The sequence below is a fragment of the Amaranthus tricolor genome, chromosome 9 (assembly GCF_026212465.1).
Source record: "Amaranthus tricolor cultivar Red isolate AtriRed21 chromosome 9, ASM2621246v1, whole genome shotgun sequence".
Lineage (NCBI taxonomy): Eukaryota > Viridiplantae > Streptophyta > Magnoliopsida > Caryophyllales > Amaranthaceae > Amaranthus > Amaranthus tricolor.
This window is the reverse complement of record NC_080055.1, coordinates 5,124,202-5,141,047: the sequence shown is the minus strand read 5'-3', so window position 1 is coordinate 5,141,047 and position 16,846 is coordinate 5,124,202. Positions and strand designations below refer to the sequence as shown.

General features: G+C 28.5%; 1 protein-coding gene across 1 annotated transcript; it reads right to left on the bottom strand.

Moving 5' to 3' along the window:
* Positions 1 to 3,181: 3,181 nt before the first annotated feature.
* LOC130823201 (uncharacterized) lies at positions 3,182 to 6,001 on the bottom strand. The gene is made up of 5 exons (XM_057687834.1): positions 5,900 to 6,001; positions 5,080 to 5,126; positions 4,196 to 4,250; positions 3,716 to 4,100; positions 3,182 to 3,636 (listed from the first exon to the last, which is right to left on the bottom strand). Exons 1-5 carry the CDS (start codon positions 5,999 to 6,001, stop codon positions 3,182 to 3,184), a joined length of 1,044 nt encoding a protein of 347 aa, XP_057543817.1.
* Positions 6,002 to 16,846: the final 10,845 nt, after the last annotated feature.

The window sequence follows — 16,846 nt, the reverse complement described above, 5'->3', positions numbered from 1 at the left end:
AAATTTAAAATATTTTAAATAATTATCGTAAAATAATTTTTCTTATATGACAACATTTTAAGACTTAAACCTATTTTTATATAGAAAAAATTAAATAATAAAATAACTACCTTTTTGACAATTAATTAATTAAAAAATAGACTTCATAAAGTTTTACATTCTTCATTTCTTAATATTTTTTAAAATATTCTATTTTAAAGAGAGAAATTTAATTAAGATTTTTACGACATATTAAATTATAAAATATATTTATATGAGTTCTCGTTAAATTCATTTTAATATTTACTTTTTTATTATATATTTTTTTATAATTTTTATAACGCGTGTTTATAAATATTAAAATTCAAAATTTATTTTTAAAATTATAAAAAGGTAAATGAAAAGGAAAAAATAACCGAGGGAGTAAGATTAATGTCAAAGAGAATAGGACATGACATAAGAAGAAAATAAAAGAGGGGCAGAACAAAACAAAAGTACCAGCTGGAGAGGTGTGTCTGACGTTGAGAAAAAAGAGTTGGTCAACATTCAACCATCAGCAGACAAATACCACACGCGTTGTTATATTACATCAACATTTTCGATAACCATCAACCATGCCTTGTAAATTGTATTCCTGCTCTAACACCGCCTATGATAATACTCACAACACTCAGTAAAATTTGCTCTATTTTTTTAATTTTTACAATTTATTTAATACATCAATTTAATTTTAAATATATTTAATTTTACACAATTAAAAATTTTAAATTTTTTAAATATTAATGATATTTATATTGAGCAGAATTAAATAAAATTCCATTTAACTATTTTTCGATATTAAATTAAAAATAAAATACAAATTAATTAAAAGTAATTATTAAATAGTGTCAAAAAATCAAATAAGAACATTTAACTGAATTGGAGGAGTACATTTTATATATTAAATAGCATTGTTTTTGTTTCTCTTAAATACTCTTTATAATTTTCTATAGCCTATGGTAATACTTTTAATAATATTCATCCACGTGCTCTTTCTTAATTCCTCATAAATTATCAATTTACAAATACATTTAGGTAGCGTTTGGAAATAAGAATTTCATTTGAATTTTTGCATTCAATTCAAGAAATTGAAATTATGGATTTATATTCCAATCCCAATTCCTCAATCTCATTGAAAAATCAGAGAATTGAATTCCTATATTTCAAATCCACATAGTTGTTTGGAAAATATTGGAATTGAATTCCCAAATTAAAATTCTATAGCATTGTTTGGATAACCTTGTAATTACATTCAACCAAAAATATTAAATATTAGCAAATAAAATGTATTATGATATTACAATAATCCGAAATTGTCACATTAAAAGTTAAATAACATAGAATATCAAAAGTGTAACGTACAAACTACTCTCAAGGCATAAGAGTATCCAGTCGAGTTTCTCATCCTCCGGTAGTTCTTTCAACATCAGAAACTCGTCGGGATTACCATTCATAAATTTCTTTACTGCCCGTAGAGTCTAAATCCTAGAAATGCCAAGCACTTGAGAAACAACAGCGTGAATCTCTTGACAAGTGAGTTTCAGAGCGTCTTTAATCTTGCTTTGCACGTACTCTCTGAATGACTCGGCAAAACTATTTACCGCATCAGCTACACTATCCTTTTACCGCTTGCGAGAGCTTGAGTTAGTAGGATCTTAGAAGAGCTTGTTCGTTCACAAATCGTCTCCCCCTCCATGGCATCCGTTGCCTCCTCGTGTTGTTCTGCACCATCCCCGACGGCTCTATCCGCACCAAATAAAGTGCAAATATCTTCCCAATTTTCTATGTACTTGTTGCGATAAGGGGCAGCATTTTTGTTTACCTACTCGATCACAATCCAAATTTAGCAAACGAAGAAGCAAATAAGCAATAGTAACACAATTTAGGAAACAATAATATTGGTACAGGAAGCATATTTGAGCAGATCAGATTCTTAAAGAACCAAGAATATGCAACTGGAAACAACTCAGAGTACAATTGTTATTTGGAGAAAGCCATCTTTATATCATTTAAACTGAAACAACTCAGAATAAAAGGACGCCATCTATAAATTATATACTCTAGTTAATCAACTGCACTGAGCAATAAGCAGTCTCGACCAAAAAACAAAGTTGCATAAAAGGAAGGGATCAAATTTACAATGTCAGATTAAGCAGTTAATGATTGAGCATGAATTTAATAGTAGTGCTGAAATCTCAGGATTCTATTCAAACTGACTACACTTAAAACATAATTGAGAAGGACACAATATTCATTAGTCAATCAGCTTAAGTTCATTTAACCATATTCAATTCATTCACTTGAAAAGAAATAAGTCCCTGTATAAAATCCTTAGCTTATTGAACACTGATTCGCTAAAATATACACAGGATCACATAATTTATGAAATATAATCTCCAAAGTTGAAACAGTATACCAATATATAGCTAGAGTTCAATTTCTACTTCCACATTCTAGTGTAAGCAAAGAAATTAATACATAAGCATCTGCAATGGAAAGTCCTGTTGTATAGATTCTGTGTGATACATACTGTCTTTTACTTCAAGATGTAACATATTTTAACTCATAGGCAGGGCAGAGGCAGTAGTCTATACTCAATACAGGTCATGTTACTCTGCTCCTAAACTCAATAATCTATACTAGTCAATGAAATATACAAGTAGAAACTCAGCCATACATACCTTAATATATTCTGTCCATTGAGGTAGATCTTCCATTGTGATTACGGTCATTTTTTTTCATCATCCCACTTAAATTTTGTATAAGTCTTGATGTCCGTGATGCAGCCATAGTGTTTCTTCCAAGACTTAGTTTGGTTTCTCACATGATCCACATTAAGTGCAATGCCTAACTCTCTCTTTAACTCATCAACAACAGCCTGGTAAGCTTGAGGCTTAAAGTCTCCATCTTCTTTTTCCTTGTTGTTGATTTGTTCTAACAAAACTCGAGTAAGAATGTCATCCATTTGCTTGTTCCAAGACACATAGCTTCTTTATTGCTCATTACCTACCAAAAACAAAACAACACATTTAGAAGGTTTCATTATCTAAAATCAATCACAAGTGTTGGCATATGAATACAAAACATTGTACTAAATTCACATTCACACACCTAAACTACTAGAGAATAAAATTAACCACAATCAAGTAGCCCTACTTCGAGCTTAGTATTCTCGGAACATTTTTAGTGACATTTCATCTCTTAAGTTGTTCCATTGAGGTAAGGCTTGTGCCGTTGAAATGAAATCCTCCCCTTCATCCTCTATTGTATCAAAAGCTTCTACATTTGATAAATCATCGTCCACCTCATTTAACAAATTCTCCTCATCCAAATTTTCTTCTCTAACAAAATTATGGAGAACAAAGCATGCATTTATGATTCTAACTTGTGTTTGCTTATCATAAAAGCTACTTTTCCTCAATATAGCCCACCTCTTTTTCAATAACCCAAAGGCTCTTTCAATAGTATAACGTGCGGATGAATGATGCAAGTTGAACAATTCTTTGTAGTTTGTAGGAGCACTTCCTCTCCATAAGTTTAAACGGTAACGTGTACCTTTATATGGAGCCAAGAAGCCTTGTGCATTAGAATATCCCAAATCAACAAGAAAATATTTATCTATGACATTAAAAAAAATTATATAAGAAAGTAAAATTATAAAGAATTTTAATTTCAAGCTACTTTAGGTTTTGCTTACTTTTAGGAACTTTGAGACCATTAGGTCTTCGGAGGGCGTCCCCTAAAATGCGAGGATCAGAAGCCGATCCCTCCCAGCCAGGCAAAACATAATTGAACCAAAAACTTGGATCACATGTAGCTAGTACATTGGTAGTAATATCTACTTTCCTATCTCTATATCTAGGTCGATCTTCGACGGGAACTGTCATCTTAATAAGTGTCCCATCAAGTGCCCCAAGTGCCCCCTCAAACCACTTCCACTTGTTCTCTCCATCATAAGTCACATTGAAATCTACTTGCTTGATATAATACTTGCCTATTTTCATCACAGATTTGAGCATGGTATGGAATTGACGGCTTATCGTTTCTCCCGAACGAGTGAACACAGCACCAATAGTTCTATTCTTCAGATCATGGGCAAGAGTATGTAGAAAAAAGCAACAATTTCTATTACGGTCACATTCCTAGTAGTAACTAGGTCTCCTCTAGTAACTAAAACCTTGCATAACTTATCAAAACATCTCCGATCCATACGTAACTGCTCTTTACAAATCCTGTCATTTATGAGGGAATCCAACCAATATGCTCATTTAATTGCACGTTCATGTTCGTTCCAAGGTACTTCTTTATGCTGAAACCTATCAAACCATGCTCCCACTACAACCATAATAAAGCCACTAATTATTGCAATTAGTTCCATTTCATCTTCATCGCTATCACTATTGTCATCTCTAGTTCAGTTTCTAACAATAGAAACTTGTCGATCATGAGACATGGTATACTGAGACATAATATAACCAATGTTTAATGAATTAATAACATCGTAACATTAATAAATAAAAGCTTGTAAATGCAAATTAATAACTAAAACACAAGTATATTCTAAAGCCTAAAAAACAGAGTGAAGTGCAACTGACAGACCAAGGCAGATCAGAGGACCAAGACAGAGTAGAACAACTAAGAAATCAAATTTAAAATCCTTGCTTGGATAGAAGTATAGCAAGTTGCGACACTGACATGCTCATACAACCAAAGAACTACAACATGCTCAACCACTATAAAAAACATCAAGTTCCGAACTCCATTATTCAAATACTATTTTATTGAAACCCTTAATAAATTATAAAGTTTATGATCAACATCTGATTGTTTCTGCAAGAAGCGATTTTAATAGCTTATGTAGACTTTTTGGTATTTGTGAGATGATTTCTAGGGCAGAATATCAGATCTCACAAAAATAATTGCATTAGAAAATCAGATCTCACAAAAATAAACTAGCTAACAATACCTAAATCTAGAGCAGTTCAAAACAAACCCGACCCAAAAATCCGACCCGGAATCAAAAATTATCCGACCCAAAAAAATGTTAATTTTTAGGTTTACCAAACCGGAATTATCCGAACCGATACTGCACTCGAACCGTTTGATAACTGAAAAGGGCAAAATCGAACTCAAACTGTAACCGAATTTTATAACCGACATATAAACGTTAAACGATGTTACCCGAACTGAACAGTGATCGACCCGAGTCAAATCCGACCCGAATTATTCACGTAACCGAATGCAACCTGACTAAAACCGATTAAGATCGAACTGTTTTTAACCCCAACTGATACAAACCTGAATTGATTATTAATCGAACTGTTTTTAACCCGAACTGATCCAACCCGAACCGATTGTTAATCGAACTGTTATAAATCCGAATCAATTTTTTACCTAATTTCAGCAAATTAGGTCCAATTTCAGTTTTCTAATTATGATTTTTTAAATATTTGAAAACTAATTTCTATTATTGAAAGATTGTAAACAAGATTATATATAAACAATAAGATTCTCCATGATATTGAAATCAATTATAAACCAATAAGATTCCACCAATTCTTCAAGCTTTAAGCCCTAAAAATTTACATTCATCACTTATACATCCTCCAAATTTAAATATACATCACTTATACATCCTCCAAATTTAAATATACAAATATTAAGTTTTTAACCACAAAAATTTACATCCATCACTTATACATCCACCAAATTAACATATACAAATATCAAGTTTTTTACCCCAAAAATTTACATCCATCACTTATACATCCACCTAATGTAAATATACAAATATCAAGTTTTTAACCCCAAAATTTAACATTGAATCAGCAACTATGTATAGTTATATATCCACCATAAAAGTATCATCCATCAAATGTACGTGAGTATGTCCACCATTAAATACTTTCTCCAAAACAAAACATAAAAGTCGACAACGAGCACCAAAATCTCTCACGTACTGCTGCTTTGCTTGTGGTACCATATTTCAATCTTGAACAAAAACAAACAAAAAAGTATTAAAAGAAAGTAATTCATTCTTATAAGAAAAATACAAAAAAGAAACGCCTAAAATTTTGCTACCAGAATATGTATCACATGTCGGGTGAGATCATTGTAATGCCTCTCAAGGTCAACAAACGCCGCATGTTCAGCAAGCTACCAACATGTATCATAGCTAAGGAAACATTTTTAATTGCCTAATCTCAAGTAAACAAGGCTATTAGAAAGTTGCCTATAAGACTAAGACTCATGGATAACATTCACCCAACCCAACGACTATCAAGTTTCCATGTGACTTGTAAGGTTAAATTATTTGTGTCCAGATTCCGTGTTTCAATTTGATCCACAATCAGATCCATAAGAACCAACATCATTTGATCCATAAGGGTTCGGGTTCACATTCCTTGGAGTGGATACACTAGTTTGTAACTCTTTAAATGCTATTAATTTCAACAAAAATAATACACATGCTAGTAATTTATCTCAATATTGAACACAATGCAAAAGAATAATAAAGTACACAAAACATATAAGGTACTTGAACCATTGATTAATAAATTACCCATGTTCGAAATATTGTCAAATTGAAAACCATTAGCTTCATTTTCCTCATTAAAATTCATCTTCCTACAATTAAGAATTAGAGATTGAACAAATTTAATCCTATCTTCTAATTTCAAAAGAAGTATTGAACATTGTTCGAACAAAATTATACATTTATATATATTCAAGATTACTAATACAATTACAAACTATCTTATACTTCTCCGAATAATAAGCTATTAAAAATAAGTCACAAAGAAAAACTGCCTGGAGGACTTATAGCGGGTATTCTGAGAGTACTTCAACTCAGACTACACCAACTAAGAGTGTAAGTAAGCCTCTGAATCCTGGGTATGGTCCGATGAGTTTACGCGTAGTTCCCATAGAGGAATGACACCAACAATATTTGAATATTTTTTCACTACAATGAGCAGATCACAGCTCTCCTTGATCCATCATCAACAAATTTGCTTCTTCGTGATACTGTGAAAATTGTGTCCGATAGAAGCAAAAACATTTACGTTAGAATATTCAAATCCAATATATGATTGTGAATTATAGAACTAACGTCTACCATAGTGGTATGACCAATAACAAAGAAAATGATGCTAATGAAAAAAGATTTTGGTCCATTTAATAAAGCTAACTAAAAACACCATAACAGGGGTTCAACATATGAACAACTAACAAACAAGTCACCCGTTATTACTTTCAAAAAAAAAGTATGGTGCCATCCTGAAAATTGAAGTTATGAACAATGAGAACCATGAATATCAGACTTTTTCTATACAAAAACTTACAATTTCAACCCAAACAAGAAACAGATGCAAAAGTACAACGACATTTGGAGATTTACAGTTGAATAGTTGCTGAAGAATCGAATTGACAGTTGAACAGTTCAACCCAAACTTACAATTTCATGTAATCTATGATAAACACTAATGATAAAATTGAAGTTATGAACAATGAGAACCATGAATATCAGCCTTTTTCTATACAAAAACTTACAATTTCAACCCAAACAAGAAAACAGATGCAAAAGTACAGCGACATTTGAAGATTTACAGTTGAATAGTTGCTGAAGAATCGAATTGACAGTTGAACAGTTCAACCCAAACTTACAATTTCATGTAATCTATGATAAACACTGATGATAAAATCTATGATAAACTAGCAATAACACTGATGATAAACTAGCACTCTAGCAAGAACTCAAAAGACACTGATGTGGTAAGAGCAAATAAACACATGTTCATCCCTAAAAAATCTATTATAAAATAAAATTCAGCCCATTACAAAATTAGAACTCAAATGCAAATCAAAGTTAGATCAAAAGGAAGAAGGAGTTTTACAGTAGAACTTGGTGCCTAATTCCAATTACTAGCTCATTTTGAAAGATAAAGAATGCCAAATTGCTACTAACAGATACGGTACAGAGAAAAAGAAAAAAAACAAGAACTTCATACCTACGGTACTACAGGCTGCCGGAGATGAACGTGTTCTACCGGCCGGATTGGAGGAGAACAGATGGGATTGTACGAAGGCCACCGGTTTCAGTGAGAGGATGAAGAAGAGAGAGTTGAGTTAGGGTTTATTAGAACGGGATTTGGGAAGTGAAGTATCTTGTTTCGCTGTTACAGGATGAAGAAAGGAACCAAAATCCTTTTTTATCAAATGACGGTGACGTGGCAAGTTCTTGACCGCTGATCTGATATTAGCATTATAATCCAACGGCTAAAACACCTTATCCGTGTGCTATCCAAATAACCAATAACAATTTGTGCAAGTACAACTCATAGATTGCTAAGATGGTAAGATCTCACACGTCTATATACAAAGATCAACGACTTAGAATAAGTAATGTATCAATAGAGTAATATATTCATCAAATTGGACAATTAGTTATCTAAAATAATTTATTTGAGTAATATAAATATTTTATATAAAATATAAAATATTTTTATTATTAGATTAGGTAAAATTGAATAATTTAGGCTATTTAATTCAAAGTAACAAAAAAGGTGGAGTACTAGTTTCATTTACTATAAGTCTATAATAGATCGAATTATGATAAGTGAACTTTGAATTACGATCGATTATTAATAGCCTATAAATTACTTTAGAGTATTACTTATCAGTAATAACTAATAAGTAATAGCATTGAGTTAACTGTCAATGATAGTCTGTAATTGTAACTATAACTCTATAAGATAGTTTGTATTAGTTTCATTCACTTCAATAGGTCTAGTTCCGAACATATTAAGTTTTAAATTAAATACGATCAATTATTAGTGTAATATATTTATTATTTTAAAGTATTCAAGGTCACTAATAAGTATAAATACATAATATCATATAAAATGGTTATGATTACTTGACTAATCTAATTCACTTTATTATATATAATAAGTTTCAATTATCAAACATAGAAATACAATCGATTATTAGTGTAATAGAGTAATGTGTATTCTAATAGCCTATGAGATAGTTTAGATTATTCTTATTCATTCAAACAAATCGAGTTTCGATTATCGAGTTTTAATATTTAATCAATTATCAAAAGTAGCAACATGATGCATTATTAAATAATAGACTCATATATATATATATATATATATATATATATATATATATATATATATATATATATATATATATATATATATATATATATATGTATATATATTTATATATATATATATATATATATATATATATATATATATATATATATATATATATATATATATATATATATATATATATATATATCTTTATATATATATATATATGTATATATATATATATATATATGTATATATATATATATACATATATATATATATGTATATATATATATACATATATATATATACATATATATATATATATATATATATATATATATATATATATATATATATATATATATATATATATATACATATATATATATATATACATATATATATATATATATATATACATATATATATATATATATATATATATATATATATATATATATATATACATATATATATATATATATATATACATATATATATATATATACATATATATATATATATATACATATATATATATATATATATATATATATATATATATATATATATATATATATATATATATATATATATATATATATATATACATAGACATATATATATACATAGACATATATATATATATATATATACATATATATATATATATATATATATATATATATATACATATATATATATATATATATATATATATATATATATATATATATATATATATATATATATATATATATATATATATATATATATATATATATATATATATATATAAACTAATTGAAATAAATTGATCTGCCATAAAATGAGCATACATCAATTAAAAACCCGACTATTAACTTATTTCGATATTGACCCGATTGATAGTTGTCCGTAACCGATAACTACTCGAAAAATAAAGCTCGAACCCGATTTGTACCCGAAAAAACCGAACTGATGTAAGATCGATGACAACTCGAGGTCGATTGACACGCGACTCGAATTTCAACCGATAACAAACCAGTTTGAACCCGATAATGCGAACAACCGTTGTTAAATCGACCCGTAACCAACCAATCTGATCCGAGTATGATCCATTGTTGTATACAATCGAAAATTTACCGATTCGAAAACCGACCGAGCCGAATTACACCCGTCCGAAACCGACCCGATGACCCGAATGAACACCTCTACCTAAATCCACAATATTTTACAAATTGCAAGTATAATCACAACGAATCAGAATGAAGAATTAGCGAATGAAGTAGATCAAACTTACTCGAAGATGGGAGCAGCAGCAATGATGTCGAAGATGGGAGCAACAATGATGTCGAAGAAGAGAGCAGCAAATGAATGTTGAAGAGAAGGGAGGAGAGAGAAAATATTTGGGCTGAATAGGAATTGAAATTAGGGAAGGTATGGGTTGGAAATGAAGAGTTTGTTTTTTACTTGGGATGGAATTGTGTTGGAATTGGGCCAATTTCAATTTCAATTTTTCAGCTTAGCTAAACAATGGAATTGGGCCAATTCCATCAATTCAAATGAAATGGCCCAATTCAAACATACCCTTAAGGCAAAGTTATTGGGATAGAAGGAGTGATATTTTTATACTATTTCTCTTTTTTTTTTCACCTTGTACACCATTAAACTAATTCATTATGGGTTGTTCACGGAGGCAGAATGAGATTTAAGACACTTGAAATGAGACTCTATATAAAATTATTACGGAAGTGTTTAGTAAAAGAGCTAGTTAGAGATTTTTAGTTGGTTGAGGAAATTAACTGGTTGGATTGATTAAACAAACTTAAAAACTATTTGGTAAAAATATGTAGCGTGTTCCATAATATAGCTGATCCGTATGATTAAGACCAAAATACACCAATTTTGTGTCTCTCATTTTTAGATTTTTTTATCCTATATATTCATATGTCCCGGTTAATTAGGAACAAAGAGAAAAATTTTAATTTTTCAGAAAAAATAAATATAGATAATAAATGAAGAAAAAAATGAATTGTTTGAATAAAAAGACATATATGTAATTTTAAAAATGACATTTAGCAAGATTTAAAAGCTATTGAAAAATAATAAAAGACACGTTTGACAAATAATTGTTAGATGGAATTATGAAAGGTGGCTATAAACCAAAAAATAACAATAATAATAATATAAAAAAGTTATAAAGAGTAGCTTTAGTTTTGGATTAAAAGCAGCATTTTAGTTGAATTAAAAATTGTTTATCAAATATTTTTATCAACTATTGTATTTGACTAATACTCTCCCAATTCACATTAATTGCCTCATTTAATTTTTACGCTATATTTAATGCACTAATTCAATCCTAAACATCTATAATTGTTCAATCTACTTAACTATATTTTAACACTTAGATTAAAGGTAAAATATAAATTAAAATTAATTGTTAAATAATCCAAAAAATCAAATCCACAGTTAATTTAAATAAAAGGGAGAATAAAGTTTAAGACTAAAAGTAAAAAATTGCCAAAATACCCCAATATCTTGAAATTCCGAAAAAAAAGGCCAGTTTGGTGAATATCATTCCATTCAGGCTTCCGTCCACAAAGGACCGACGCGGTGTACGTTCTAACTTCTGAACTTAAGCTTGCACATGAGATGTTCGTACATAGTAGCAGACCGCACGTGCATCAACAATTATTTATTGGAGGAGGAGGTGGTGATTAGACTACGCACATAATAGTATTCCATTTTGTCGCACAAACTTAATATCAATGACGAATAAAAATCGACAAATTTACAAATTCTTAAAAGAGTCTGTACATTATCAAAAATTTTGACATCTTTCTTAGAACTTTTGATTTTAAACACTTAGTCTCAATTACAATTGAGATAAAATAACCCAATTCTTAAATTTGGCCATTCTTTTTATTTTATCGTCACCCATTGAGAAAATTACGTATTTGCCCCTAAAAAATCAAAAAATTACGATCTTGCCATTGAACATAAAATTTTCTATATATACCACATTCTTACTAAAATTTTTCTTTCCACACTTAAAAACCAACTTACAAAAACAAATTGTTGGAGAAAAAACTAAGTTCAATCCGCAAACAATTAATCGAGGTAATTTTTTTTTGAATGTATTTAATTTAAATTTACAAACGAAAAAAAAAAATTAAAGTTGAACCGCTCAGATCTGGGCGATTCAAATAATTTTTTTTCGTTTGTTTTTGTATAATTATTATAAATTTTAATTATATTATTATTATTATTGTTAATATTATTTTTATTACTGTTATTTTAATAATTTTATTATTATTGTTATTATTTTTCTTTTAATTATTAATTTATTATTTTTAAATATGTTTATTATAGTTAATATTTTTATTATTAATAAACTTTGTATGTTGTGTTGAAAATTGTTTTTATTATTGGTGTTGTTTGGTTTTTATTATTATTTTTTTTCCATTTTTTATTTTTTATTATTTTGTTTTTTAGAATTATTATTATTATTTTTATTTATATTATTATTGTTATTATTATTATTATTATTATTATTATTATTATTATTATTATTATTATTATTATTATTATTATTATTATTATTATTATTATTGCTGTTATTCTTATTATTTTTATTATTATATTATTATTATAATGGTTGTTATTATTATTATTGTTATTATATTATCCTTTAATTTTATTCATAAATATTTTTTTTGTTATTAGTGTTATTATTTGTGTTATTATTGTTATGATTATTATTAATGTTATTACTTTTGTTAATGTTATTATTTTTATGATTATTGTCTATTTAGAAAATTAATATTGTTTTTTGTTCATCTGTTTTATGTAACGTAATGTTTGATTATGTTCATTTATTATTAATAATTAATGAAATTGTCAAAAATTGTAGTAAATGGCCGGTAATTAAGGAAAAGGAAAGGGTTTTTTTAGACATTTGTTGAGAGGTAGTAGTTCTAGGCCTACCTTACTCAGAGGGGAACTGCATGAGAGGGGGGGTAACGGGTTCTGCTAGGAGGGCTAGACAGGAGAGGCTGCCAGACACAGTATTTTCGAGTGCGCTAGACCTAGTCCGAACCCCTCTTGATGACCAGTCTAGCAGCATCCAGAGTAGTTGGGGGGTTTCTAGTGATGATGATAATGATGCTGATGATGTTCAATACGAAGCTCCTGATTCTCGCCCATTGAAATGGACTGTTGTTCGGGGGCCCGACGGAAGATTCGCACGTAGCGACCCTAGTTCTTCTGCCGTATCTGAGCGCGCAGGACGTAGTTTCGTCGATAATGAGCCGCCACGAGAGAGCAGGCCCTCACAGTCCGCTAACACGGACTGGTTAGTCACATCGCCCCAGCCCGGGGGGGGCGACAGATACGCGACTGATCCCTAGCTATGGCGAGCACATAACTAAACTTATTTTCGACGGCTTCGAGCGTACGCCTCCCATTCTGGATTCCCGTATTAGGAAGAGGCCGGTGGAGTCCATCATCCGACTGAGGGATATGTCCGATGCGCTAAATGATGTTCTACCTGCTACTTCCCTCGGCCGACTACCGGACATTATGCACCAGCACATCGACTGTCCTTTGATATCGGCGTTCGTGGAGAGGTGGCAGCCGGATACGAACACCTTGCACATGCCATGGGGGGAAATGACGATTATGTTGCACGACGTGCAATGCATACTGGGCATTTCTATTGAATGTTCTCTGCCGGCTGAGCCTTCTGAGGCGGAGTAGCACGTCGGTATCACCAATTTGTTCGGGGAGCCTATGTCTGAGCTTCGGCGTAGGGGTGCGTTCACCTGCGGCTGCATCAACGTCGATACTAGCCGTGAACGTCGATCAGCAGGAGGTGGCCTGGGGTGCGGTGACCTTGGCCGTTATAGGGGAGTCCTACCCTCCATCTCTTCTCTCCTTATTGATTGCCTAATATTATATATCTGATTCATACTGGTATAAAAACCAGAAAAATTATTTCTAATAGAATTCATAATAAAGGCCGGTTGCATTCCAGTTGTACTAAGCTGTCGTATGTGCTCCCGAATATCTACATTGATCCTATTCGCCCTTATATGACCATCTCTGTACACTAAGAACGGGTGGTTATGTTTTCCTTTTTCACCAGAACACACCCTTACCGTCCAAGGTCTTTCTCCTGGTTTACGTCTACTTCCTACAATCAAAAATTTACACCCGCAACTTCTACTTTTAGAACCAGGTCGGGCAGTATTATCTAGATTATGTACATCACCCCTAATATTACCATAGCGGTGACATCTTAAATACACACTAACTCTAGAACGACCTTCTTTCTTTTTATAAGAAGCACGTGTAAATTGAAAACCAATTGTTTTTGCTATCGCATCGGCCCAACTATGTAACTCATCTACGGAAATAAATTTCCTATCCGTAACAAAGCTACCGGAGTAGTCTACGTTGTCTCTAAAGTTTTCAAACTCCTGCAAATTTGAAATCATAATAATATAAATTAATTATATTAATGACGAAAATTTAAATAATAATTATATCAAAAATTAATAAAAATACTAATACTAAAAAATAATTAATAATAATAATAATAATAATATTAATAATAATAATAATAATAATAATAATAATAATAATAATAATAATAATAATAATAATAAAGTTACGAAAATTAAAATTAATAATGACAACAACAACAATAATAATAATAAAAATAAAAATAAAAAATTTAAGTAAATAAATAAATAAATAAATTTAAAAAAAATATATATAAATCTGCATAAAACTGGGAGACTGAACCATGGTTTAGTCGCACAAAACTGGGCGACTGGACCATGGTTCAGTCGCCCAGTTTTGTGCGACTGGACTATGGTTTAGTCGCCCAGTTTTGTGCGACTGGACCATGGTTCAGTCGCCAGTTTTGTGCGACTGAACCATGGTCCAGTCGCCTAGTTTTGTGCGATTGAACCATGGTTCAATCGCCTACTTTTGTGCGATTTTATTTTATTTTATTTTTATGAATTTCCAATGAATCAAATCGTAAAATTTACGTACCGCATCAGATTGGTAGTCGCTTTCGTTAGCCATAGTTAACTGATTACAGGTAAGCTTGTTTAAGAGTTTTTAGAGAGATAGTACGGTGTTTGAAATCGTACTTAATACGCGACTGAAAATTCGATATATATAGACAAATCTTCCGGATTAAAGTGTTAATAGTGTTATTAAATGTAATTTACATTTATTAATTAAGTTTTAAGTCCAATGGCAATTTTGTAATTTTTTAAATTTCAGGGGTAAATAGGTAATTTCGAGGGGGTGTGGCGATAAAATGAAAAAGGGTGGCGAACTTTAGTAACACCCTAAAATAACACTAAATACGAATTATTAAAAGGTGTACTTTTTCGTTCCAATCAATTTACCTTTTTTTTTTAATTTTAATTCGTCTTAATAAATTTGTTACGAAAATAGATAGGAGATTAACTATTCTCTAGAGAGGGTGAATAGAGTATGTCACTTTAAAATTTTTTCTCTGGAAGGTAAACTCAAGAGTTTGGAAGACCTTTCAAAAAAATTTTCCGGAACTGTTTTAGGTCGAATAATAAATTTATGAATTATGTGCGAAAATATACTTAAATAAAAACAAGGAATTTGTTAACAAGGTTCAGCTATATATATATATATATATATATCTATATATATATATATATATATTATATATATATATATATATATAATATATATATATATATATATATATATATATATATATATATATATATATATATATATATCTATACATGTGTATATATATATACATATACTATATATATATATATATATATATATATATATATATATATATATATGTATATAGTATATATATATATATATATATATATATATATATATATATATATATATATATATATATATATATATATATCTATATATATATATAATATATATATATATATATATATATATTATATATATATATATATATATATATATAATATATATATATATATATTATATATATATATATATATATATATATATACATATATATATATATATATATATATATATATATATATATATATATATATATATAATATATATATATATATATATATATATATATATATATATATATATATATATATATATATATATATAGTATATATATATATGTATATATATATATATATGTATATATATATATATATATATATATATATATATATATATGTAGTATATATATATATATATATATATATATATATTATATATATATATATATATATATATATATATATATATATATATATATATATATAATATATTATATATATATATATATATATATATATATATATATATATATATATATATATATATATATATAATATATATATATATATATATATATATATATATATATATATATATATACTATATATATATATATATATATGTATATATATATATATATATAGATATATATATATATATATATATATATATATATATATATATAGTATATATATATATATATATATATATATAGAAAAATATGTATATATATATATATATATATATATATATATATATATATATATATATATATATATATATATATATATATAGAAAAATATGTATATATATATATATATATATATATATATATATATATATATATATATATATATATATATATATATATA